General features: G+C 41.2%; 1 protein-coding gene and 1 long non-coding RNA gene across 6 annotated transcripts in view; one reads left to right on the plus strand and one right to left on the minus strand.

Moving 5' to 3' along the window:
• Positions 1-26369, minus strand: part of LOC136446729 (secretin receptor-like) — an 83272-nt gene that overhangs the window by 36343 nt on the left and 20560 nt on the right. For 3 of the 5 annotated variants that reach the window (XM_066445257.1, XM_066445254.1, XM_066445258.1), the window contains exons 3-12: positions 24561-24666; positions 22491-22607; positions 21572-21681; positions 20780-20874; positions 16063-16207; positions 13790-13943; positions 13139-13199; positions 12574-12640; positions 10126-10217; positions 2829-2967 (exon numbers count right to left, since the gene is read on the minus strand). In XM_066445257.1, the coding sequence (XP_066301354.1) occupies positions 2829-2967; positions 10126-10217; positions 12574-12640; positions 13139-13199; positions 13790-13943; positions 16063-16207; positions 20780-20874; positions 21572-21681; positions 22491-22607; positions 24561-24666 (1086 nt within the window). The remainder of the gene's footprint in view (positions 1-2828; positions 2968-10125; positions 10218-12573; positions 12641-13138; positions 13200-13789; positions 13944-16062; positions 16208-20779; positions 20875-21571; positions 21682-22490; positions 22608-24560; positions 24667-26369) is intronic. The other 2 variants (XM_066445256.1, XM_066445255.1) reach the window with 2 other exon arrangements.
• On the plus strand, positions 7443-9239 carry LOC136446735 (uncharacterized). Its single transcript, XR_010757642.1, has 2 exons — positions 7443-8404; positions 8891-9239. It is a non-coding gene; the product is annotated as an uncharacterized lncRNA (long non-coding RNA).

Raw genomic sequence — 26369 nt, forward strand, 5'->3', positions numbered from 1 at the left:
TCAAGTTGTCGGAAAGTGTTCCATGGTAGCGAACAGTCTGGCTTCTGTTACTAAGAAAGTCTACAAGTATACGATTAAGTACCCACTACTTCCGTGCGCATCAAAAAGCATTCAGTATTCTACCAAATTCCCCAGGTGACCCTCTATTTTCTGATTAATTGAATTAAACAACCTCAGCCTATGTGTTAATACAATGTGCCTGACAATGCCTGACAAAAGTTAGATTACAAAAAGAATGTCAGGGTGGTCAAGAAAAGCTCGTCTTGCTATGTGTTCTTTTATATCTTATTAACAATTGGCCTTCTTATTGTGCTTAACCACTCTCATTTACGCCGAAAATATCCACGTTTAAAGATGTATGTTTACGCATAGGGAATACATGGGTAGGGTCTGCACTGGTTTAGTGGGTATCATATTGTTTTAAAAAAACACACCTTATGTAATTCACCACAAGCAGAATTCTGTAAAAAGTCGGCTGATTATGTGCTAATTGATGCATAATCTAGTGGAAAATAACACCGCCTTCTGGAGTTTAGGACTCCTTTAAGCTGAACTCACTTAGTAAGATGAGAAAAAACACAAAACATTAGATTTTGATTACATCTAGAAATATGATGATGCTTACCGCTCGTTCTCAATGAAATGTGCAAAATAGCGATTTTTAGGGTCGAAAAATTGATCAGCTCATTTTCCAGGCACACCTACCTCATTTATTAGCTGAACATCTCCTTTTATGATCCCCAAAATATGACAGCTTATTCATCACGGGAAGTTGCCAAAAATTTCTAAGTTTTGATTAGATGTCCTTGGAGTTTACCCATATTTTTGCGGAAACAAATGTTGAACATCAGTAATTGGATATTTCAATTTTGGAGCTTTCATGTCGTGACATCGCCTTCAAAACCTATAGTTGAGGAGTCAGTATCTCTGGTAAAACGTTTGCCAAATTTAGTGCCGTGCTGACGATCGTAACTGTTTCATTCAGGAATAAGATTGTCTGGAATTGTTTTGCATTTCGACTTGTTTGAGAAATTTACCAGAGGCGGAATCTGATAGTTCTTGCAAAAGTTCCATACTCCGTTGTTCCAAATAATTTAACCCTCACAACATCTATAACATATTCAATGTTGCGAACTAATACTGCGTAGGAGCAGTAAAGCATTTGGAACGGAGGGGGAATCACGGAAAAACGGTAACGGAGATTACATACCGTCGCCAAAAGGCGTGTTCGCCAGACGTAAGCCGCCAAGTTGTAATTGATCGACTTCTGATTTCCTGGGACATGAGGGCAGGCAAACTATACTTGTTTAAAGTAAATTAAAGGTAGTTTTCTGCATCATGTGAACTTACCATGTAGATACGGTCAACATAAATCACAGTCTGGGCAACTGGGGCAGAAATGTCCGCCCATTTATTTCGTATTCATGCAGATCTAGGTTAAAGTATGCATGCAGATCCAGGTTGGCCCACTTTTTTTAGAATACTTGTCAGCCATGAACCTCAAAACATTTACAGTTCCATTGTCCTTGTACATTCTACCCACACGTACTCCACCAGATTATCCAGCCCCTACAGTTTCAAAGTACATAAACCAAAAACCAACAGCCAAAAGCGAACCTTTCTCTACTGAGCCATCAATCTTTGGAATACATTACCACCTAATATCAAATCATTGACAGTCCCATACAACTTTAAAAAGGCCATCTACCAGTTTTTCGTTGGGTATTTGTAGTGTTCGTTGCATTTGTTTCTAACTTTATTTGAAGATAATCGATCCCAGTATATAATGGTGCATTCAAACATATCAGAGGCTATAGATCACTTATTGTCTTGAGGTTTAAAAAGAATTCAACTTTGGAAACAAAATCTGGAAGAAAGAGTAGAATATTGGAATATGATAACCCTACTGAGGGTTATTCTCAGTTGAATCTATATTTTTCTATTCTCGTTTAAGCGCGTTTGCCTTACGGTGCACAACTACAAAATGTTCTGCGCCAGGTTATGTATATTCCGCAACAGGTGTAATCTCCGTTACCGGTAACGGAACTTACAACAGTAAAACTTTGGCGTTTCCTTCAAAGGGATATCCATTTTTGCGTTCCATCTTTTATTATTTAAAAGGACGTGTGTACGGGCATTTAGAAAATGGGCGGAGTTCCTACACCAGGCCTTGTTAACAACACAGAGAGCATCAAACAATGGTAACGGAGATTACATTTATTACTGTACTGTCATTTTTTCGAGGAGGTAGTTCAAAACTGAGAGCAGACACTTCTTATTTGTTCCTTTTAAAAGCCACAAAAGCTCTAAGTCGTCATAAAAACGACAGGTTGGCACCTTATATGTGGCATATCTTAATGTCAGGAACGTCTTACTCCAAACGGTAACGGAGCTTACCGTATTGGGCGACAGGCATAAACCGCCTTGCACAGCGTACAATAACAATAACAGGAGCGATCTGACGTGATTTGTCGGAGGGCCTCGGTAGCTGGATTCACCAGTTAACCGGTCATTCTCTGAACTGAATTGTTACATTCTCGGCTGCTTTCTAAATTGCGACAGCCATTTTTTATGACTCTTTAAGCCACCCATTGCCATCACTTCTTCTAAGTAAAAACCCATAAGTAATTTTGATGTGCATTTTTCGTGAAACATGATACGTGTTGTGGGAAAGTGAAGAAAGCATCGATGGTGGCCTTAATTTGGCTCATATCAAGTCGTAAAGGCTGGCGACAGCAATTTTTACATTCAAATGAGAACGAGCCTTACACGATACGTAAAGGAACAAATGTAAAAGCAAACATTATCACATTGAAAATTGTTCATACCTGGAATGAGTTCATGAAAGTGTCGAAGAAGTAGCTGACATATTTCACCTGTCCCGTGACGTCTTCAGGAAGGCCGATGAAGACGATGTAGTGAACGCCAAAGAGTGGGATCAACACAAGGGTGGAGCGGGTCAGCTTCCTGAAGATATAAAACAGGAGTACAGGTTTAGTGGAGAATTTACACGTGGCGTTATCATAACACTGGGTCCACTTTCTGAAGATATAAAACAGAAGAACTGGTTTAGTGGAAAATTTACACGTGGCGTTATCATAACACTGGGTCCACTTTCTGGAGATATAAAACAGAAGAACTGGTTTAGTGGAGAATTTACACGTGGCGTTATCATAACACTGGGTCCACTTTCTGAAGATATAAAACAGAAGAACTTGTTTAGTGGAGAATTTACACGTGGCGTTATCATGACAGTGGGTCCACTTTCTGAAGATATAAAACAGAAGAACTGGTTTAGTGGAGAATTTACACGTGGCGTTATCATAACACTGGGTCCACTTTCTGAAGATATAAAACAGAAGAACTGGTTTAGTGGAGAATTTACACGTGGCGTTATCATAACACTGGGTCCACTTTCTGAAGATATAAAACAGAAGAACTGGTTTAGTGGAGAATTTACACGTGGTGTTATCATGACACTGGGTCCACTTTCTGAAGATATAAAACAGAAGAACTGGTTTAGTGGAGAATTTACACGTGGCGTTATCATGACACTGGGTCCACTTTCTGAAGATATAAAACAGAAGAACTGGTTTAGTGGAGAATTTACACGTGGTGTTATCATGACACTGGGTCCACTTTCTGAAGATATAAAACAGAAGAACTGGTTTAGTGGAGAATTTACACGTGGCGTTATCATGACACTGGGTCCACTTTCTGAAGATATAAAACAGAAGAACTGGTTTAGTGGAGAATTTACACGTGGCGTTATCATAACACTGGGTCCACTTTCTGAAGATATAAAACAGAAGAACTGGTTTAGTGGAGAATTTACACGTGGCGTTATCATAACACTGGGTCCACTTTCTGAAGATATAAAACAGAAGAACTGGTTTAGTGGAGAATTTACACGTGGTGTTATCATGACACTGGGTCCACTTTCTGAAGATATAAAACAGAAGAACTGGTTTAGTGGAGAATTTACACGTGGCGTTATCATAACACTGGGTCCACTTTCTGAAGATATAAAACAGAAGAACTGGTTTAGTGGAGAATTTACACGTGGCGTTATCATGACACTGGGTCCACTTTCTGAAGATATAAAACAGAAGAACTGGTTTAGTGGAGAATTTACACGTGGCGTTATCATGACACTGGGTCCACTTTCTGAAGATATAAAACAGAAGAACTGGTTTAGTCGAGAATTTACACGTGGCGTTATCATGACACTGGGTCCACTTTCTGAAGATATAAAACAGAAGAACTGGTTTAGTGGAGAATTTACACGTGGCGTTATCATGACAGTGGGTCCACTTTCTGAAGATATAAAACAGAAGAACTGGTTTAGTGGAGAATTTACACGTGGCGTTATCATAACACTGGGTCCACTTTCTGAAGATATAAAACAGAAGAACTGGTTAAGTGGAGAATTTACACGTGGCGTTATCATAACACTGGGTCCACTTTCTGAAGATATAAAACAGAAGAACTGGTTTAGTGGAGAATTTACACGTGGCGTTATCATGACAGTGGGTCCACTTTCTGAAGATATAAAACAGAAGAACTGGTTTAGTGGAGAATTTACACGTGGTGTTATCATGACACTGGGTCCACTTTCTGAAGATATAAAACAGAAGAACTGGTTTAGTGGAGAATTTACACGTGGTGTTATCATGACACTGGGTCCACTTTCTGAAGATATAAAACAGAAGAACTGGTTTAGTGGAGAATTTACACGTGGCGTTATCATAACACTGGGTCAGCTTCCTGAAGATATAAAACAGAAGAACTGGTTTAGTTGAAAATTTACACGTGGCGTTATCATGACAGTGGGTCCACTTTCTGAAGATATAAAACAGAAGAACTGGTTTAGTGGAGAATTTACACGTGGTGTTATCATGACACTGGGTCCACTTTCTGAAGATATAAAACAGAAGAACTGGTTTAGTGGAGAATTTACACGTGGCGTTATCATGACAGTGGGTCCACTTTCTGAAGATATAAAACAGAAGAACTGGTTTAGTGGTGAATTTACACGTGGTGTTATCATGACACTGGGTCCACTTTCTGAAGATATAAAACAGAAGAACTGGTTTAGTGGAGAATTTACACGTGGCGTTATCATGACAGTGGGTCAGCTTCCTAAAGATATCAGCCATATAAGCACACCACAGTAGCCCCAAATATATGACAAAGATCTGAATGACAGCTAAAAGCCTCATAAAAATGACAACTAAAGGATTTTTATTGGCAAGTTTGTCTCTCCAGATCTAAGGTGATGAATGAAAAGTTTTTTTTATAAATGTTTTGAAGGAACGTGTGAACATCCCTGGACCGTCCGTGCATGGTGAAGTCATTAGATAATTGAACAAGAAATTTCGCCAGCTAACCGGCAGTTAAAAACCAGGTTTCTTTTAACTGCAGACAAAGTACACAATGATCACACTAACCACAGTCATATATCAATTTGACTTCATTCATGAACTAGCATGTTATCATCAATTATGTAAATGAGGTCTTTATTTGCATAATTCAACTGCAAATTTAATTGCATATATTCAACGATGTTCACATTCACATAACTTCAAAATACTAGTACCACAAGTATGAAATTGGTGTCATTTAGCAGTAAGGAATTATAATAGTTTCTCATTAATAACGCCGACTAGGTCTTTATTACCTTCGCGACGAAATTTCGTCGAGAAGGTTATTTTTTGATGCATGTCTGTGTGTCTGTTAGTGAACAGGATAAGTCGAGAACGCCTGGATGGTTTGTTGTCGTATTTGGTGTGTCCGTGTGTATGTGGGAAATCTCAAGATGATTAGATTTTGGGCGAAGGACTTTGCATAATTAAGGAGAAAAGTGTAAAAATGTGTTAAATTGTATGCTCATACCATGCGTTCTGGTTGCGACGTGTGGGCTGTGTTGTTTCAAGGGATATTGATACGGGCAGAGGTGCTAAGTTGGTCATGAGGGGTCATGAGGCAGGCAGGAAACGTCAGTTACTGCCAGGGACAAATTGGCTGTCAGCCAGCTGTATTCAATGGTGTGAATGAACTGCAGGGGCAGGTTTTGCTTCAGACTTTGAAAGGGAATAACTCAAGAAGGGCTTGATGGAAGGTCATGATTTTTTGCAAGTACATAGCTTGAGCGATGATGTACATGATTGGATACTTATTATGCAAATCAGTAACTAATTTGCATACTTAATGAGGAAAGTTTATACATCCATCAATTTCCATGATAGGACTCGCAAACATGTGACATATGTAACTGAGGAAGAGAGAAATATTAATAGATATCAGCTATGCAAATGAGAACCTCATTTACATAATTAATGAGAAAATACTATAACTCGAGATGGGCTTGATGGATGGTCATGATTTTTGGTCTGTAGATAGCTTACGTGATGCTTTGTATGATTGGATGATAATTATGCAAATCAGATTATAATTAATGAGGCAATTTTAAAAACCTGCTGTGTTCCATGATATGACTATTCAAATATGTGACACTTGTAACTGAGGAAGAGAGGAATGTCAATAGATAGACATTATGCAAATGTAGGCCTAATTTGCATACTTAATGAGAAACTACTATCATTCCATACTAGTAAATAACGGCAATTTCATACTTGTGGCATTTAGAAGTTGTGTGAATGTGAACACCATTGAATCAAATTATGCTAATAAGGAGCTTATTTGCATTATTGATGATAAATGTTAGCATAATCTTCTTTGTTAAGCTCATAATCATAACAAGGAGGTTTGGACAACTTATGTTATTTGGGTGAGGAGGATCAACTGGTATGATTTTTGATTGATGAAAAACACTCCTAATATGTCAGTCATAAAGGTCAAAATCATTTGGCGAAGGTATGAGGTCGTAGAACTCTTGTTTGTATATGTTGTTATCTATCAGCATTCGTCTCTTCCTTAGTTCCCGTGATTAAATAGTCCTATCATGGACCACAGCGAAATTCCGCATTAATTATGCAAATAGGAATCTGTTTTGCATCATTATCAGTTAATTAAACCAAGCATCACTTAAGCTATCTACGTACCACAAATCATGATGGTTCGTCAACCCCACCTTAGGTTATAGTATTTTCTCATGAATTATATGCAAATGAGATCGTCATTTGCATAGTAGATATGTATCAATATCTTTCCCTTTCTCAGTTACGTAGGTCACATGAAATGCAGCGGACGTATCAATATAAGAAAATAAGAGATATAAAAAGCGTTCCACAGCAGTACCGTTACAAGGCGCCAGAGGGCCAAAATCTAATCATTTTCCGGTTTCATTTAGATCTACCCACGTACCAAATATCAGGTCAATCCATCCAGGCCTTCTCTCCAATTATGCTGTTCATACACACACACACACACACACACACACACACACACACACACACACACACACACACACACACACACACACAAACACACTACCAAAAATGCTTTTTCTTATTTTTCTTGTTTTCTTGATTTTTCTTATTGAGAGAAAGATTTTCTTCCATAAAGAATTTCAAGAAAATCAAGAAACCTTACGCAAAACCTTTGAATGTTAAATCTTACATTAAGAGTTTTATTCTTGTTTTTCTTAGGTGAAGATAGGATTTCTAGTATGATTTTTTATCAGCAAGAATATTCTAGAAATTCTAGTCAATCTTTCTTCCTTATTCTTCACACAATATTTGCTTCTTGTTTGGTCAAATGGAGTATTTTACAGAATCTACTCTTAAGATTTTTATTCTTGCCATACATGAATTTTTCTTTAGACTTTCATTTCACTAGGAAAACATTCTTGACATTTCTTGTTTTCTTAATTTAGGAAGTCTGAGAAATATGATTCTTGCAATTCTTAGTAATATCTAAGAAGATGTAAGGATTTTCTTGACCAAATACAGTTATTTTCTTGACCAAATACAGTTAAGAAAAATGAGAAAATCAAGAAACTGTAAAACAAGTAATTCCCAAGTGTTTTTCTGTTCGAATTCCTTTTCCACAAAGTTAAAGAAAGATGATTCCTGCTTTTCTGTGTTATCTAAAGATGGAAAGTAAAATGAAAGTTCGAATTTGCATGATATCTTTTATTTTCTTAAAATTGTAAAGTTCAAGAAGATAATCATTGTTTTTCTTGTAAGAAGAAAGTAAATTATGCTAATTTAATACTCCCATCATCCTTTGCTGTAGACAGTTTGAATGTGGACTGTTGAGTTTGGGCTCCGGCTGTATTTGCCTGATGTGCGCTTTAGATCTTACAATAATAGGGAAAGATGTGCCTAGTTTCGTGAGGACACTTTTTGGTATCATGTGGGACTCACTACACAACGTAGATGACTTGTTTTGAGTTCCAAAATGCTTCCTCAGGCCAACGCCATCAACAGATATGCTCCAGGTATGTTATAGCCTGTCTTGCATGAAAATAACTTATTTCCCAAGTAGATACTCTTAGTTTTGTGTTTGTGGTTGCATGATACAGCCAACCAGTAATTGCAGAACATGTACGTTTAGTGCAGTTATACCTAAAAGGTACTAAAAAAGTTAAAGTATATCATTTTCAAGCAAATGCACAAGCCACCCCCCCTCCCCCATGCATCACAGTATACGGGGGAGGGGGGCGATATAAGAAATGACAGTCACTAAGTCTTTGTGTGTTTTTCTAGGCTTAGAAACCTTTGTTGTGTTTGTGGTTGCATGCCAACCAGTAATTGCAGAACATGTGCGTTAAGTGCAGTAATACCTACAAGGTACTAAAAAGTATATTAAAGTATAACATTTTCAAGCAAATGCACAAGCCCCCATCCCCATGCATGTATATGGGGGAGGGGTGCGATGTAGGAAAATGACAGTCATCGTCATCTGTTTTTGTGTGTTTTTCTAGACCTGGAAACCTGTTGGACCAAAGAAGATGCCCCCGTCTAAAGTTTGGAAAATTTTTCAACAATTACAAGTCATTGATTATAAGAAGGACAGCTACAACACTGCAGAACTGACAGTTTTAGAAGGACAATTAGTTATTTGTATGAGCACAGAGAATCAAATGTGAAACATTTATCGAAACAATTGTATTGCAAACTGGTTAATCTTTGCAATCCTTGGTTAAGAATGGGCTTTAGAAAGAAAAATCCAAAACTGTGTATTAAACAATTAGATCAATAATAATGAATATGATTGGAACATGTTTACATTATATTATCATTGATTTATTAAATGGTATTCTTGATTCAAGACCCCCATCTTAGTTCAAGAAACTGTTTCTAGGTTTAAGGAATGTATTCTTGAGGACAGAAAGGTATTCCTACAACAAGAACCTCACTCTCAGTGGAAGAAACTCATTCTAGGTGTAAGAAATTCATTCTTGAGGTCAGAAAGGTATTCCTATTTCAAGAACCTCGCTCTCAGTGGAAGAGACTCATTCTAGATGTAAGAAATTCATTCTTGAGGACAAAAAGGTATTCCTATTTCAAGAACCTCACTCTTAGTGCAAGAAACTCATTCTAGGTGTAAGAAATTCATTCTTGAGGTCAGAAAGGTATTCCTATTTCAAGAACCTCGCTCTCAGTGGAAGAAACTCATTCTAGATGTAAGAAATTCATTCTTGAGGACAGAAAGGTATTCCTATTTCAAGAACCTCACTCTTAGTGCAAGAAACTCATTCTAAGTGTAAGAAATTTATTCTTGAGGACAGAAGAAATAAGGAAATGTCAGTGAGGACGTAACAAATATAAACTTTTTCTTAGAATATTTTTCTCTGAATTTATTATATCTTAGATGAAAATTCTGTGCCATAGAAGAATCATAACAACAAGAAAATTTATTTCGAGGTTTCTAGTCGATATGTGTGAGAAAAAACAACTTGGTCAGAGAAAAATATTCTAAGAAAAAGTTTATATTTGTTACGTCCTCACTGACATTTCCTTATTCGTTCTTATTCTTGCACACAGAATAATTTTCTTTCTGGAAGATAATTTTTCTTCAACAAAGAAAAAACAAGTAAAAACAAGAATGTCTTTTTTTGTAGTGCAAACGCTACTGAAAATATAACCTTTTTGGCAAAGGTAATCATTTCATCTGATACGTATCTGGAGAAGAAAACGAAACAGGAGGAATATATACTTGTACTGCTGCGAATGTTCTCTTGCTCCGTTGGCTTCTCGTAGTTTCACCGCAAGAATCCGCACTATATTCAGGAACAGGATGAAGTTTATCTGTAGAATAGGGTGGAACAACAGTGTTTCTGTAAGAACTATAGACCTCGCGCCAAGTATGATGCATGGTCTGATATATGAGAAAGGGTGTGAGACGTTCAAACCCTATTGTTTTACCATGGAGTGTGTCTAAAACAAGTCATTTATTGGCAGTAATCATTTACGCTTATTTGACGACGCCAATGAGTGACGTCGAATGGCCGAGTGGCTTGGTCAGAGGACTGGAAATCGAGAGGCCACATTGCTTGACGTTGCATCCTTGGGAATTGTACTTTATATGACTTTCCTTCCTCCACCTAAGGGTAAAAATGGGTACTTAACTTGGTTGGGGAGGTAAAAGGCGATGGAAGGAGAAGGATGGGCTCCGCCTTCCAACACCGTGCCTTAGACACAACACGCTGCCTCTACGGCCTGAAAAAGGCTAGCGTTATGTGGGAATACCTTTTCCTTGACTTTCCATCTACATTGCTGTACATCTACATTGCTGGTCCCCCCAAATAGCCCCTTCAGGGGCAAAGTAGGGGGGGGGACGTCCCGGGCTAAGGCGGGCAGGGCTCCAGCCTGGCAGGGGACAACTTAATGGTGGGAGCCGTCGCAACCGTGCCAGGCAGGGTATTCCACTGGGGGATAGTACGGGGAAAGAAGAAGTGTTTATATGTATCGGTTCTTGCGTGAATGGTATAAAACTTGAGGTCGTGGCTCGCTGCTAGTCCGCCGGAAGTAATTTAGGGTCACACGGGCGGCCCTGCGCTGGGCGGCCTCCACCGCCTGTATCCCTTTGGTGGTGTACGGTTCCCAGACGATGGCACTATATTTCAAGTGAGGTCGCACCAGCGCTTTGTAGCAAGTGGCCTTGACCCTAGATGGACAGTGGGTCAAAGAGCACCGAATGACCCCTCGAACCCTACCGGCTTTACTAGTGGCGTGGTTGATATGGGTGTCCCACCGCAAATCGTCGGACAGTTGTTCTCCAAGGTAGGGGTGGGACGTAACACCGGTAAGGGCTTCTCCACAGAGGGAGTACTGGGTTAGGGTGGGGTGTTTCTTACGGCCGATATGAAATATGTGACATTTAGAGGGGTTAAACGACATGAGCCAACGATTTTGCCATTCTGATAACGCATCGAGATCGGACTGTAGAGCTTGAGCGTCAGAGGGCTTGCTGATGGTTCGATAAATCAAGCAATCGTCGGCAAATAATCGAACGTGTGAATTTACGGAGTTGGGGAGGTCATTAATGTACAGAAGAAAGAGCAGAGGGCCTAACATTGTACCCTGCGGAACTCCAGATGTTACTCTGACTGCTTTAGATGTTCCACCGTCTAATACCACCCTCTGGGTTCTCTCCGTGAGGAAGGCCCTAAGCCAAGGCTGAAATGCCGTAGTGCTCGGGCGTGCTCAGCAGCCGCTCGTGGGGCACGGTGTCAAATGCCTTGCTAAAGTCAAGCACCGCAGCATCGACCTGTTTGTTATGGTCAAGATTCTTGGCCAAGTCTTGGAGAGTGAGTACCAGCTGGGTCTCACAGGACAGACCCTTCCTGAAACCGTGCTGCGCCGGGGACAGAATGCCGTGAGTGTCTAGTTGTTTCATCATGTGGCTGTGCACGATGTGTTCGAGCACTTTACCACAGACCGACGTCAGGGACACCGGCCTATAGTTGGAAGGCATTGTTCTGTCACCCTTTTTGAAGATCGGAGCCAAGTTAGCTGTTCTCCAATCCTCAGTAACATCTCCCGTAGATATTTACTGGGAGAATATTGTCTGTAGTATTGGCACAATTTGCTCGGTACAGTCTTCAGGTGGTATTCCGTCTGGTCCTCTGGCCTTGTTGGGATTAAGACTAGAGAGCTGTTTGGCTACCCCCTCCACTGAGATGTTAAGGGGGGGATAGTTGGAGCTACGGGTTCGCCAAGGGTAGGAACGGTGGATTTATCCTCCCTGGTAAACACTGATTCAAATTGGGCTCCCAGTGCATCAGCCTTTTCCTTGGTGTCAGATGTTAGCACCCCCTGGTGTCTTAGGGCTGATGTGCCAGTAGAGTCTTGTCTGATGGATTTGACATAGGCCTTGGGATTGTCCTCGATGTTGGTCTCGAGGTACTTGAATGATCTGCTGCTGTGAAAACTATGAAATACTATACTTTGATAACAACAAAGTTTGCAGTGCTTTCATGTAAATTATGCAATTTTCGTGATTTGAAAAACGCGAAAATAGTAGCGTTCATTCAACCCCGATTCGAATATGTCATGATTGTGAAATTTCAATCAGTTAATGTGAAAAAAAAAAGCATGTCGTTGCTGGCTGTCCATGTGCATAATTTGTTCTACCCTAATCAAACACATCTATTGCCCTTACCAGTACAGACACCAAGATGGGACCCCTGTAGATCCACCAGTACTGCAGGTGTTTGATTTCCCAGCAGCTGTGGAAATTACAAAACAGACAATTGGCCATTAGCACGGTAACTATCCAACAATCATTATATGACGCTGGCACATTCCATCATTCCCATTGTCGAATTTGTCTTATAAAATATATCATCAGTTAAACGCCAATTTCTGTATACGCATTGAACGGAGTGTTCTGGTTTTCAAGTAGTGTTTTGTTTGTGATCAAATGAGACGATGTTGTAAAGGGCAGGTTTCTTGAGTGAAATCAATGGCAAGACAGCACACCGCAGTTGGGAGCACAATGATGTAGAGCGAGTGCAGGACATGACCTCGGGGCCTTCGGACCAGACGGAAAATAGACAATCAGGACAAAAGAAGTATAACGTTAACATGTTAGGTAGATGATCTATTCTTTCATCCCACGAGACAAGGGAATTGCTGTGTGTATCAAAGTCACGGCGAAAGATATCATGTCCAAGAAGTGTACTTTGACCATTTTAGGTGATGCAGATTGTAGACAGTAGCCCCACCGTGTGTCCTGGAGTGTTCCTCGGACTGAAATCCACGGGATCATGAACAACCAAGGTGTACCTGAAACAGCACAGAGCACCACATATAAGCGACACTTCTGAAATTGTCATTCGTGATTGCACATCTTTGTCAGTTTTCACCTATATTGGAAAGTTAAGTAAAAACAAGGGTTTAAACCATTGAAAATCCTTTTTGGTGGGATTTTTGTGTGAAATCTGGGCAGTATAGGAGTGGCTGTGGTAGGATATACTCTGTATTTGCTGAATTAGTTTAAATAAATGGTCTGTCTCTACCTTGTGGGTTTTAGGTGTCTGAAGCCTGTAGGACCTATCCAAGGGCTCTGGTTGGGGGGGGGGGGGGTATCTGCAGACTAGCAGTATAGAATTTGTCAGGAATGCATCTAATGACAGTTGACCTAACTGGTTAGCATTTGAGGGTAAATTTTTGTAACCTGATGTTTTGATTCCTACCCATGCTTGTACCATGTGCAAACGGGAGTACCCATTCATCCCGGCACCATCTAACACAAAAAGAATCGATCCTTTCATAGTTCAATTGCAAAGTCCACCGGATGTACGTACCCCAGCCGGTACCACGTGAATCGGATGTACTTATCCCATCCCAGTACGATGTCCACCGGATGTACTTACCCCATCCCAGTACCATGTACCACCGGAAGTACTTCCGTTCGGAGAAGAAGCCGACGGCGATGAGGGAGTGCAGGAAGAGTCCCTCCACCAGCAGCCAGAAGTAGTTGGCAGCGATAAAGTAGTTGTACAGCGTCACAACGATCTTACATCCGATCTACGATTAGAACAATGTTTCAGAAAGTTATGCATAAAGTTTTGAAAAAAATGTCTTAGAGGAAGCGCGATTTAGCATCTATGTTGATATAATATGTGAAGTGAAGTATCACTTTTCGTTTGTCTGTGTGCCTATTGTCTGTCTACCCGTCTATCTTTCAGTACACAGCTAAAGAAGAGACTTGGATTCCAATAAACTGTTGCTGATGCAGTTTATGCATATCAGAGGACGCTTTGGTTTCGAGGGAGTAAAACCATCTCTGATGGCTTTGTAATCATTGCTTCAATTCTCTATTCCCTATGTGGTGTATGTGCAATGGCCTAGTGGGTACAGTGTTCGCCTTGCACACGGTAGGTCGTGAGTTCGAACCCCGGCCGGGTCATACCAAAGACTTTAAAAATGGTACATACTGCTTTCTCTGCTTAGCACTCATAATTTGGGAAGGAGTATGGTAGTAAAACACACGCCACTACCAGGGGACTAGCCCCCTGCTGTAGTGACTTGCACAAAGTTGTGTGGTCCAGGGCTGCCGAAACGGAGATGGGCGCCGCCTTATGCACCGTCATGGTGCGGGGAGGACTTTAACTTTAACTTTAACTTTAACTTTAACTTTAAATGTGGTGTATGTGTGCCACGTGTGTCATCGTTGCGTTCTAATGAGCAGCACAAAAATATGTGCTCTAAATTGTGGTATTAGATTAAGCCAAAAGAAGTACAAAGGATGTTTTCATCTTCCCAGCAAGACTAACTCTGGTACTTGTTTCACATCGGATCGGTCTTGTTTCCCTCATGGTTACCATGCATAATTAGATCATAGGCAGCAGACAGCAATCTCCCATCGCTTGTCTAAACAAACAAAGAATGCTGCCAAACTTTTCTAATGAAAGACAATTCAATTGCAAAGTTAAATATTCATTGAAAAAATCATTATAAATGGAATGTGGACACAAAGGACAATACTTCCTGTTTCTTTTTTGCTATTGGTTTGGATGTGCCAATCTTTATATTCATGAACTGAGGCTAAAATAACACTTGACTTTCTGAAGTTTTTTTTTTCACAAAATGACTAATTCAAAGTCTAAATTCATTGCAAATCTAACAAAAAAACACTATTTGTCTGCCGAAGCACGCCCAGGTGTCGGCGAGGCGTCGATAGGTCTTTTGACGGTCGGTCAAAGCTCGGACGGCGTTCGTCAGAGCTTCGGTCGATTTTTGTTTGGTGAAAATCATAGCATTTACGTCAAGTAGACGGGTTTTTTGATTTTGTGGCTTCTGTGGAAGCACTTGAGTTGGTCTATCACAAAATTCTCGTTAATCTTATTATTTTCACTGTGCCCGTCCACTCTACTAATGGCCTACATATTTCCCACAACTCAGAAATCAAAGATGATCCAAATGTTGGCTTTCTACCAGGTTAGTCGATACTGACTTCGTCCGCGTCAAAGAGATTGTACCATCTCATGGGAGATTTATAATTATTAGTGTTCGATGGACGTTGCCTGATTCCCGTTCAATTTGTGACGGGGCAGATTTTTAGCGAAAACTACGGTCGACGCTCGGGCGATTTTGAAATTCGGCGAGCTTCGGGCGATATACAAATTCGGCCGACGCTCGCATGAATTGTGACGCCGGCTTAATGAAATAATTGGCGACGAGAACGAAACGAAAAAAAAGGCAGGTACGTATGCGCGTGTGTGTATGTATGTGTGTGTGTGTATGTGTGTGTATTGATGTGTGTACTGATGTGTGTATGTGTATGTGAGCTTCGTCGCAGCACCCAGGCGGGAGGCGCGGAAGGCGAGGGAAGAGAACCCTACACAGCCACTACCTAGCCTACATTGCAGCACCTGTACATGTGGCCGGTGTTTCCGGTGTGTGTGTGTGTGTGTGTGTGTGTTGTGTGTGTGTGTTTGTTTGTGTGTGTGTGTGTGTATGTGTGCCTGTGTATGTTCAAAATATTACATTTCTTCCAAGCCTGCGAGGTATGGTTTTACCGCAACAGCGTATTGATATTCTACAGATTTGGTTGTGTAATTTGGATCTAACAGCGATCTCAATGGGGTCTCAGTTGATTTTGTTTAAGAAATGAATAGATAAATGAATAAAGATCCTGATTCACCTTACTGTCTCCATTAAAATCATTGTACGTCGGTTGTCCGATCCCCCCGAACAGGACGGCGTCTTTGATGAAGATAAACACCGCACGGAGGATGAAGGACACGAACAGGTGCAGGTGGATGTAGTTCCGGATACAATGGAGTTTCCTGTGAAGGGAGCAAGATATGAAGGAGACGAACAGGTGCAGGTGGATGTAGTTCCGGATACAGTGGAGTTTCCTGTGAAGGGAGCAAGAGATGAAGGAGACGAACAGGTGCAGGTGGATGTAGTTCCGGATACAGTGGAGTTTCCTGTGAAGGGAGCAAGAGATGAAGGAGACGAACAGGTGCAGGTGGATGTAGTTCCGGATACAGTGGAGTTTCCTGTGAAGGGAGCAAGAGATGAAGGACACAAACAGGTGCAGGTGGATGTAGTTCCGGATACAATGGAGTTTCCTGTGAAGGGAGCAAGATATGAAGGAGACGAACAGGTGCAGGTGGATGTAGTTCCGGATACAGTGGAGTTTCCTGTGAAGGGAGCAAGAGATGAAGGAGACAAACAGGTGCAGGTGGATGTAGTTCCGGATACAGTGGAGTTTCCTGTGAAGGGAGCAAGAGATGAAGGAGACGAACAGGTGCAGGTGGATGTAGTTCCGGATACAGTGGAGTTTCCTGTGAAGGGAGCAAGAGATGAAGGACACAAACAGGTGCAGGTGGATGTAGTTCCGGATACAGTGGAGTTTCCTGTGAAGGGAGCAAGATATGAAGGAGACGAACAGGTGCAGGTGGATGTAGTTCCGGATACAGTGGAGTTTCCTGTGAAGGGAGCAAGAGATGAAGGAGACAAACAGGTGCAGGTGGATGTAGTTCCGGATACAGTGGAGTTTCCTGTGAAGGGAGCAAGAGATGAAGGAGACGAACAGGTGCAGGTGGATGTAGTTCCGGATACAGTGGAGTTTCCTGTGAAGGGAGCAAGAGATGAAGGACACAAACAGGTGCAGGTGGATGTAGTTCCGGATACAGTGGAGTTTCCTGTGAAGGGAGCAAGAGATGAAGGAGACAAACAGGTGCAGGTGGATGTAGTTCCGGATACAGTGGAGTTTCCTGTGAAGGGATCAAGAGATGAAGGAGACAAACAGGTGCAGGTGGATGTAGTTCCGGATACAGTGGAGTTTCCTGTGAAGGGAGCAAGAGATGAAGGACACAAACAGGTGCAGGTGGATGTAGTTCCGGATACAGTGGAGTTTCCTGTGAAGGGAGCAAGAGATGAAGGAGACAAACAGGTGCAGGTGGATGTAGTTCCGGATACAGTGGAGTTTCCTGTGAAGGGAGCAAGAGATGAAGGAGACAAACAGGTGCAGGTGGATGTAGTTCCGGATACAGTGGAGTTTCCTGTGAAGGGAGCAAGAGATGAAGGAGACGAACAGGTGCAGGTGGATGTAGTTCCGGATACAGTGGAGTTTCCTGTGAAGGGAGCAAGAGATGAAGGAGACAAACAGGTGCAGGTGGATGTAGTTCCGGATACAGTGGAGTTTCCTGTGAAGGGAGCAAGAGATGAAGGAGACGAACAGGTGCAGGTGGATGTAGTTCCGGATACAGTGGAGTTTCCTGTGAAGGGAGCAAGAGATGAAGGAGACGAACAGGTGCAGGTGGATGTAGTTCCGGATACATATTTGGAATGCATTAAAACTTTAGAATGCATTTCGAATATCCAGGAATCTTCTTTCCGACGGGATGCAGTGTGGTGGGGCTAATACTTCATTGTCATGTAGCCAGATGTCGTCTTCAGATATCACAATTTCATATCGGTCATGACGCCTTAACGTCATAAAAGTGCAACAAGTGGTTGATAATGACTAGCAAGTGGTCAGTTATTACAATAACTGACTCGTTTGACCGTTCCATTATTTAGGGGGGGGGCGACTCTTCTTATTAACATTTGAAGCACGTTTAGCTCTTCAAAAATGTTTACCGTGCTAACATAAGCAAAATCCTTTTCAAATACATGACGATTTAGAACAATGATTCCAATCCAAGTCAAATGTATACGGAAGGGAAGAAAACAGTATTCTCGACACAACCCACAGCCCTTATAAGTTATATGGCCAGATGATGTTGACCAATCAGGAGGAGAGATATACATGACATTGACCAATCAGAATAGAAGACAGATCAAACAGCAGAGGGGAATGATCATGAAAAGAGTAGAATAGACTTGACAAAGATTTGACATGCCAAGATTGCAAAGTTAAGAAAAAATATTGTCTCAGGTTTCAAAATGAAATCTGTAATCTTGTCTTTATAGCAAAAGGACAAATGTAAATTTTCAAATGCGTTTCTTAAAAAATGGACACATGTATTTACATGTATAGTATCAAAGGATCTATGCGTCATACATGAATTTGTACCTCGTTTATGGGTCAGTTTGAATAGGCTATATGATAATAATGTTAATGACTCGCCTAGTACTCGGTGTATATGATTTCACTCACTTGGTGATAATAGCAAAAGACCAGGCTTTGCGACACCATATACATCTCGGGGCGGGTCAATAATGAATGACAAGTGGTCAGTTATTACAATAACTGACTAATTAACTTAAATGGGTAAAAATAGGTAATTATTGTTTTCTCATCTGTAATAGTGATGAAACTAGAGCTATGTGGTTGAAAAAGAAGTGATTAATTTTAAAGCTTTTCCAAGCCTTCGATGTGTTTCATCTGGGGGTTTACGGTGAGACAGTCCAAGATACCAACACTTTTTGAAATTTGAATGAATGGCGTTTTCAAATCTTGATCGAGTTTAACCGTACAAAAAGCTGTTCTCCCTTCAGTGGTGATATATCACATTTTCACGCGTTTGACGAAGTCATTAGCGTGAAATTGTGTTTGTGCAGTTACATGGTTATGTTGAGCTGTACACAGGTGAAGACTGATGAGGGTGTGGCATCCAGGTGTGCGAGTGCAGACAAGGGATAAGAGCACGAGACATGCTGGGATGTTCATTCGAGGTCGCTGCAACAGTCCGCTTCACTTGTATTTTTTGTTGTTTGTTTTTGTTTGTTTAAATGTGTTGTTTAGTAAAAACCCCAGAGATAAAAGTTGTATTGCATTGGGCTCTGGTGTACGCCCCCTATTTTTTTGGCCTTCAAATACAATGGGAGGTTTTTTTGGGGGTTGCGTAGCCGGCAAACAACCTAGTCAGGTCGTTGTGTTAAATGTAAAGCTTGAAGCAGAGGTTCTTATATGTTGGTGGATTGAATGTCAGTACTGGAATGAATTGAGAGTTTCTGTTTTGGATGAGATTACAGTGCGGAATGGAATATATTTGATCTGTTTGAGAATTTATCATGAGAACATTGCATTATGCAAGTGACATTTCTGTTTCGGTCTATGTGGATTTTCTTTCGGTCTGTTTTGACACTACTGGCATTAAAGTTGTCTCTCGCAATGCCTGAACCAGGCGGCGCTCTCCCCCCCATACTTATAAGTGTCATGTGTTGTTATTGTGTACGCATCTTGGGAAGGGGTGAAACTAATGCGATGCAGAAACAACGGTGTACGTTTTGTGTAGTTCATATAGAGCCAACGTACAAGGGAACCTACCCTCTTGCATAAGTACAATAAAGTGTGGATCACTACCAACCGGGCTTAATTGCCACATAGTATCTGATGTCTCGTGGCCCATTTTTCCTTGACCTTGATCCTTGTATGGTAAGCCAGCATACAGATGCCCTGACAGACTAAGATATTAATCATTACTGTACATAAACACCGATACTTCCTTTCCGATATTTTCTGATATAACTTACTGATGTCAGGGTTGCTGTGTGAATGCATCGCCAGTCAGTCTGGTAACTAACATGGTATCATTACATCAATCCAATCGGGCAGCTTTTTACGTAAACTAAGCGAAGAGTCATAAATATTTGTTTGACCTTTCTGACAGTCAACGAAAGAAGAGGAAATCTGACTACTCTTAGCGCCAGAAAGGCAAATGTAGCTCTTTTCATCTACTGGAAAAGAATATAAGTCCATGGTGAGATGAAATGGCTGATTATACAGACTTGTGTGTAACATGTTAAATAGACTCACAGCCCGGAGGCGAGCAGCAGCGAATTCATTTGCTGCTGGGCCGCGCGCCTACGAACCTGGTGTGTTACGCCGAATGGCGGGTAAACCGGCTAAATACAAACAAAATGTAGATACAGATACAGACTGGAAAGGTACAATTTCTTCGAAAAGATTCTGACGTAACAATTCAGTCTTTTGACTGCTACTGTTGAGCATTTTTTTTACCTTCTGAAATAAACCGTTCATATATAAAGGCAAAAGCCAATATCTTCTAAGCAATTAGCAGACTATTTCATTGATCCCCTGACCTGGATTGTATGTTAGTTGCCATCATAAGGTTAATGTATTACTAACTCTGGCAACTCTGAACTCGAGTTCCTGTCACACGCGATGAAAGTGACTAGCACACGCAAAATACATAATATGCAAGACTGAACAAGCAACCAGACAGACAGACAGACAGACAGACAGACAGACAGTCAGTCAGAGAGACAGTCGGAGAGACAGACAAACATACCAAAAAGTCTACCTCAGTCCAGGGAGGTAACAAGACACGAGTAAATGTGAAACGCTACAAGGGTTTACGGGCATTTCTCATTCAAATATGTAGCCCGCAAGTCCTAGATCTCTCTCTGTGCGATGATTACAAGTGATGAAGCGTGCTGACCTGAAGCGGATGAGTATCCCCGCGGCGACTGTGAGGGACGCCAGGGACAGGGAGTACCCGACTGTGTAGATGATCTGCACCGTGTACAGGTCCGTCTGAGTGAGAAGTCGGCATATTAATCATTATATTACACATTACACTGCACTTGTTACAATTAGTCATTGTAGTAGTGAACATTTCATCACATAGCCCTGTACCAGTAGCCACAATCCCTACCTAGAAATGAAGTGTTGCTGGCGGATTGATACTTCGGCACTTTTTAGCGACGTGCTTCTAAACCCGTAAACTTTGTTTCTCCAAATGAGGGTCTTGCAAACAGGCACAGATATACGGAGAGGACAAAACGTGCCAGCCATGAGCTAAACCAATCATGCTCTGTCCTTTGGAAAGGCGCTTAATACGACTTTCGTCACTCCGCTCAGGTGTATAAATGTGTTCCTGACTTAGGTTGGGGAGGTAACAGGCGAAGGAAGGAGAGGGATGGGCTCCACCTTCCAATGCCGCGCCCTAGACACGGTGGAAAACAACTCACTGCTCCTACCTCCACCTCATTAAGCTTATTGTTCATTGTATGTGTCACTGTTGAAATAATTTATCAACTTGAGTGCAGTGCCCCCTTGTCATTGTCTCTGTCCAAAAGTAAAAGTAATGATCAGTCTTGTGCTCAGTATGCCTCCAAATAAAGAATCAGAAATCTCGACCCATACCTTTTCGGATTAACATGTTCTAAATAATTCCAGTCTGCACAAGATTGTTGAAGGACAACAACATTCTAAAGGATAGAAGACCAACCATGTGCTGCTTCTCTTCTGGGATGTAACAGCCGCTCGATCTGTAGTCCTCGGTCTGGTTCAGTTCGTTCATGATCCAGCTTCCGTTTCCACACAACCTCTGCACCAATCCTACACGGACAGACGTGTGTCAGATAACCAGTCTAACACAACCTCTGCACCAATCCTACACGGACAGACGTGTGTCAGATAACCAGTCTAACACAACCTCTGCACCAATCCTACACGGACAGACGTGTGTCAGATAACCAGTCTAACACAACCTCTGCACCGATCCTACAGGACAGACGTGTGTCAGATAACCAGTCTAACACAACCTCTGCACCGATCCTACACGGACAGACGTGTGTCAGATAACCAGTCTAACACAACCTCTGCACCGATCCTACACGGACAGACGTGTGTCAGATAACCAGTCTAACACAACCTCTGCACCGATCCTACAGGACAGACGTGTGTCAGATAACAAGTCGAACTCACGATCGGGTCAAAATGAACTTCCAGCAAGGAAGGTAGCTGAAAAGTTACCGAAACTTTGTTAACGTTTAACTGCCCTTAAGGTCATGATGTAACCTTATATTCCAATCACCCAACAACCTAAAGAAGTTCTTTACGTCACGTGTGTGAGTGTAAATGTATACTGCTGGATCGTCATTGAAGTTTCAAGCAGACCACCACAATCCGCGCCATATAGACAAATCCAAACCAGTTATTGAACTTGCATCTTCGTTACACATTATCTATCAATTTAAAACAGCATTTGACGGACAGTTACTGAATCTGCTGGTTAAGTTCGATTTTTTTCAAAGATTTCGAAAGTGAAGACTTGTAGGTCTGTCAATCGTTGCACAAATGTATATCAAATATAATGTGGAGCTTACTACAAACAATTAACCCAAGGTACGTTTGTAGCTTCTTACTGGAATGGTTGAAGAAGGCGATGTGCTCAGGGCAGGGCAACGTCACGACTTGGCCAGGTGCAGCATCGGGCCAACAGGAACCGAGATAGTCAGGTCCGCCATGACAGTATCCTGTGACTGGTGATACGGGCTCAGACATTAGAACTGGATAAAGTGTACGTGCCATTACCTTCGCCAAGAATGTTATGTTTTGCACAGCGGTCGTGTGTGTGTGTGTGTGTGTGTGTGTGTGTGTGCGTGCGTGTGTGTGTGTGTGTGTGTGCGTGCGCGTGTGTGTGTGTGTGTGTGTGTCCGTCTGTCACTACGATAACTCAAGAATGCCCAAATGGATTGTCTTCGTCTTCGATAGGTGGCGAGACCTCGAAATGATCAGATTTTGGGCCCCTAGTAACTTTCTATGATACTGCAACGGAACTTCCGGGTTTGATATCTTGTGAACGGTAGATATTTCTGGGGAGGGAAAGTAAGTTGTGTGGGTTTGGGTCCCCTAGCGGCCTTTTTTAACTGCTTGAGCTGATTTTGTTTCAAACTTTGACAGAGAAGGGGTTGACAGATGATTTTTGATATGTAGATAGCTCAAATGATGATTTTCCTGTGCTAATTATGAAAATCAGTAGCTAATTTGCATGATTAATGAGGAAAGTTTATAAGTCCGCTGCATTGCATTTCTGAATGTCCTATGGTGAATTTTGAGTGGTGGATAGCTTTTGGGGCAGGAACAAAGTTGTAATAGTATAGCCCCCTAGCGGCTTGTTTCGAACTGGAAAATTTGGGATGAGGATAACTAAAGCAGAGCTTGGTGAATTTTCATTGTTTTTGGCAGGTAGGAACCTTAGGTGATGATTGACATAATGAGATGCATTCTAAGCAAAAATGACTTTCATAATTATTGAGGAAAAAATTGAAATTCCCTTTCAATGTGCTATGTCTGCGATGTCGGCCTACATATGGGGACACAATAAGGACAATGTGACTACGGCTGGAAATTTTGGATCAACAGATGCATTTTGGCACTGCTTTATTTCATGATGGGCCTTCAAAACATATGAAGTGAGAACTGTTACTTACTTGGAGAGGAACGCCGATTGATATATCAATTATGCAAATGACAACATAATTTGCTTGATAAATGAGTAAATTCTATAATTCCGAAGTGGTATATGACAGTAATTTTGATACTTGCGGCATTTCGAAGGTAGTTGAGGTCATCATCATCAAACATTAAGTATGCAAACCAGGGCAAGAAACTGATAATAAACTGCTAGAATAGCCTTCTTTGCCAATATAGTACTTCCATCCTTTGACCTGTGTTATTTGACCAACAACTTATATGGTACACAATATGTGCAGCCTTGTTTGCATAATCATCGATGAAAAACCTTTATGATATATCATCCTTAAAAGTTAATATTATTTGGCGAAGGTATGGGGTCGCGGAACTCTAGTTCCCAATAAGACAGATCAAACAAACAAACAAACAAACAAACAAGCAAACAAACAAACAAAAAAGAGGTCGCTCTTAGAACTGGTGAAGTTAGTAGTTAGTAGACGTCAAGTCGGTCAGAAACACACATACACATACGCACACACGCACGCACGCACACACGAACGCACACACGCACGCACACACGCACGCACACACGCACGCACACACGCGCGCACGCACGCACACACACACACACGTACAGGCACAATTAGACACAGTGGATAACAACACACTGCCTCTACGTCCTACCGCCTCAAAAAGGCTATGGGGCCACTTTACCTTTCTTTTTATATGGCAGTATAGTTCCATTACAGCTATTGAGATCTAAAGTTGTGAATAGTACTCAAATAGAAACATGCTTTTGGTATGCATGCCATGTTACATGTTGAGCTTTTTAAAACCGTTTACTAGATTAAAGACGTACAGCAACAATTTCTAAATCAGCTCTTATGTTGCCGATTGTAGTTGTTCCTTGTACTTGTTCCTCTGTTGGAGGTTGGTCGATGGATAGTGGTTGGAATTTGTTTGTAGTATCAGAGAGCTCTACATGTCCAATGTAAGCCTTCCATTGAAGCTTCACTTACCATTGCGCTGGAAGGTTTCATTCATCTTCTTCAAACATTTGGTGGTCTGTTGCTGTATCAATTCTATTAGTGACATGTGGTCAACCTCTGTCGACGTCCTGTCTACCTGCGGAGTCCAAAACAGTTAAAAACGTGTTGAGTAGAAATAGGCTAACATCGCAAATGGCTAAAGTGTGAATGTTCTTAATTCCTAAAAGGTTTTTCTCTATAAAGACGATTTTTTTCCAAAGAAGCGTCTTCAAGTCTATGCATTTTCTGTGTTTGTGATGGAAGTGTGATGGGACAGAAATGGAATCCGACATCATGTCTGAAGCAAAACTCGCAAAATACCTGCAAATCAAAGTAAAACTTGCATGAATAACATGACAGCATTGCGGCTGCTGACATGACGCTATGATGGTTTCTAAAGTATCACATATTGTTTAAATTCATCCCTGGGCAGGTTGCCTGTCTTCTCATGTATAGTCAGATGTTTTCCACTACTAATTTCTAGTGATCGTCTCAAAATAAAGACACTTTTGCGTTAGAATCAACGGTTTAAATTTGACTTGTTGATGACAATCTAGAATTGAATCACTGTTTGACTGTGTTTCCACTCTTATTCCCATCTGCTATATATTTGTACGTGTCATCACAGAGTAACAGGGACAAGAAAAGACCAGAGTTGCGGATGTGACAGGAAGTAAAATTCAGAGTTGGTATGATTAGTCATATATCAACTTTCTCTGCGGCTGACAGAAATTCCAGACCAGTGGGTCAATTGAAGAGGCTACTACTAAAGATCTACAAGGAGGAACTGTTTTGGGCCTGCCTGTTTGTCTCTGATTTGGTAGTTATATATTTCCATATGCCAGTCATGCTCACTGAAGAGTGATAGGAAACATGTAATGTTAATCAAAATCTTACTTGCTTAAATTAATAAATGAACCTCAAAAACAAAAATACGAGAAACCTTTCACGGAGGTATGATATCTGCTGACTCTTGTCGTAGCTAAGCTACTCTTAACCGTAGCGCGTCTCGAGTTAAAGATCAAAATAGTCTAATGGAACCGACTTCGCGTAAAGAGGTCGTGCGTGTCGACATCACGTCAAGGGAACCATCCTTAACTACTCTGGGATTAAAGACGAAAAGCTGTGCAAGACAACCTCTGATCTCACACGTCTGTACGGAACAGAAGGAACACATTATTCATCGACATAAAAAAATGTATTTTCCTTTAGCTACCTTTCCTGACTACTTTTAATTAAAGTTGGCCTTTAAAAGTCCTAATGTCAGAGGGCTTTTCTGTTATTTTAAAAGGATGAATGGACGAATATCATAATATTTCTTATATTTATGTTCACTCTCTATTCCATGGAGTCGAATGAGGAAAGTCAATTTGGGATAAAATAAGCCATTACTCGGTGGCAAAGATAATTTTGGAATGGTGCATTTTGTATGCGGACTTTTGCTGCAGCATAGCTACGATACAATTGGCCACAGAAGAACATTGTGTTGAAGAAATACTTGTAGTGAAGACTGGTATCTTTGGTACTCCGATAACTCACTCTGTGACCCTGATTATGTATGTAGCTTGATAAGGACAAGAATTGACGATATGTATATGCAGAAGTTCCTTCATACTAGATAATCTAAGTACCGATACAGGTCGGTTTAGGTTCTAAAACCTGTAAAACTCTATACACTACCAGATATAAGTACTAAGAGTTTGCTGATTTCGATTTGCGCTCTGGAATCTGTAAAGTTAGAACAAGAGTTCAGAGACCTCATCACACGCACACACGCACGCACGCACGGACAAAATACTA

The sequence above is a fragment of the Branchiostoma lanceolatum genome, chromosome 13 (assembly GCF_035083965.1).
Source record: "Branchiostoma lanceolatum isolate klBraLanc5 chromosome 13, klBraLanc5.hap2, whole genome shotgun sequence".
In the NCBI taxonomy this organism is placed as follows: Eukaryota; Metazoa; Chordata; class Leptocardii; order Amphioxiformes; family Branchiostomatidae; genus Branchiostoma; species Branchiostoma lanceolatum.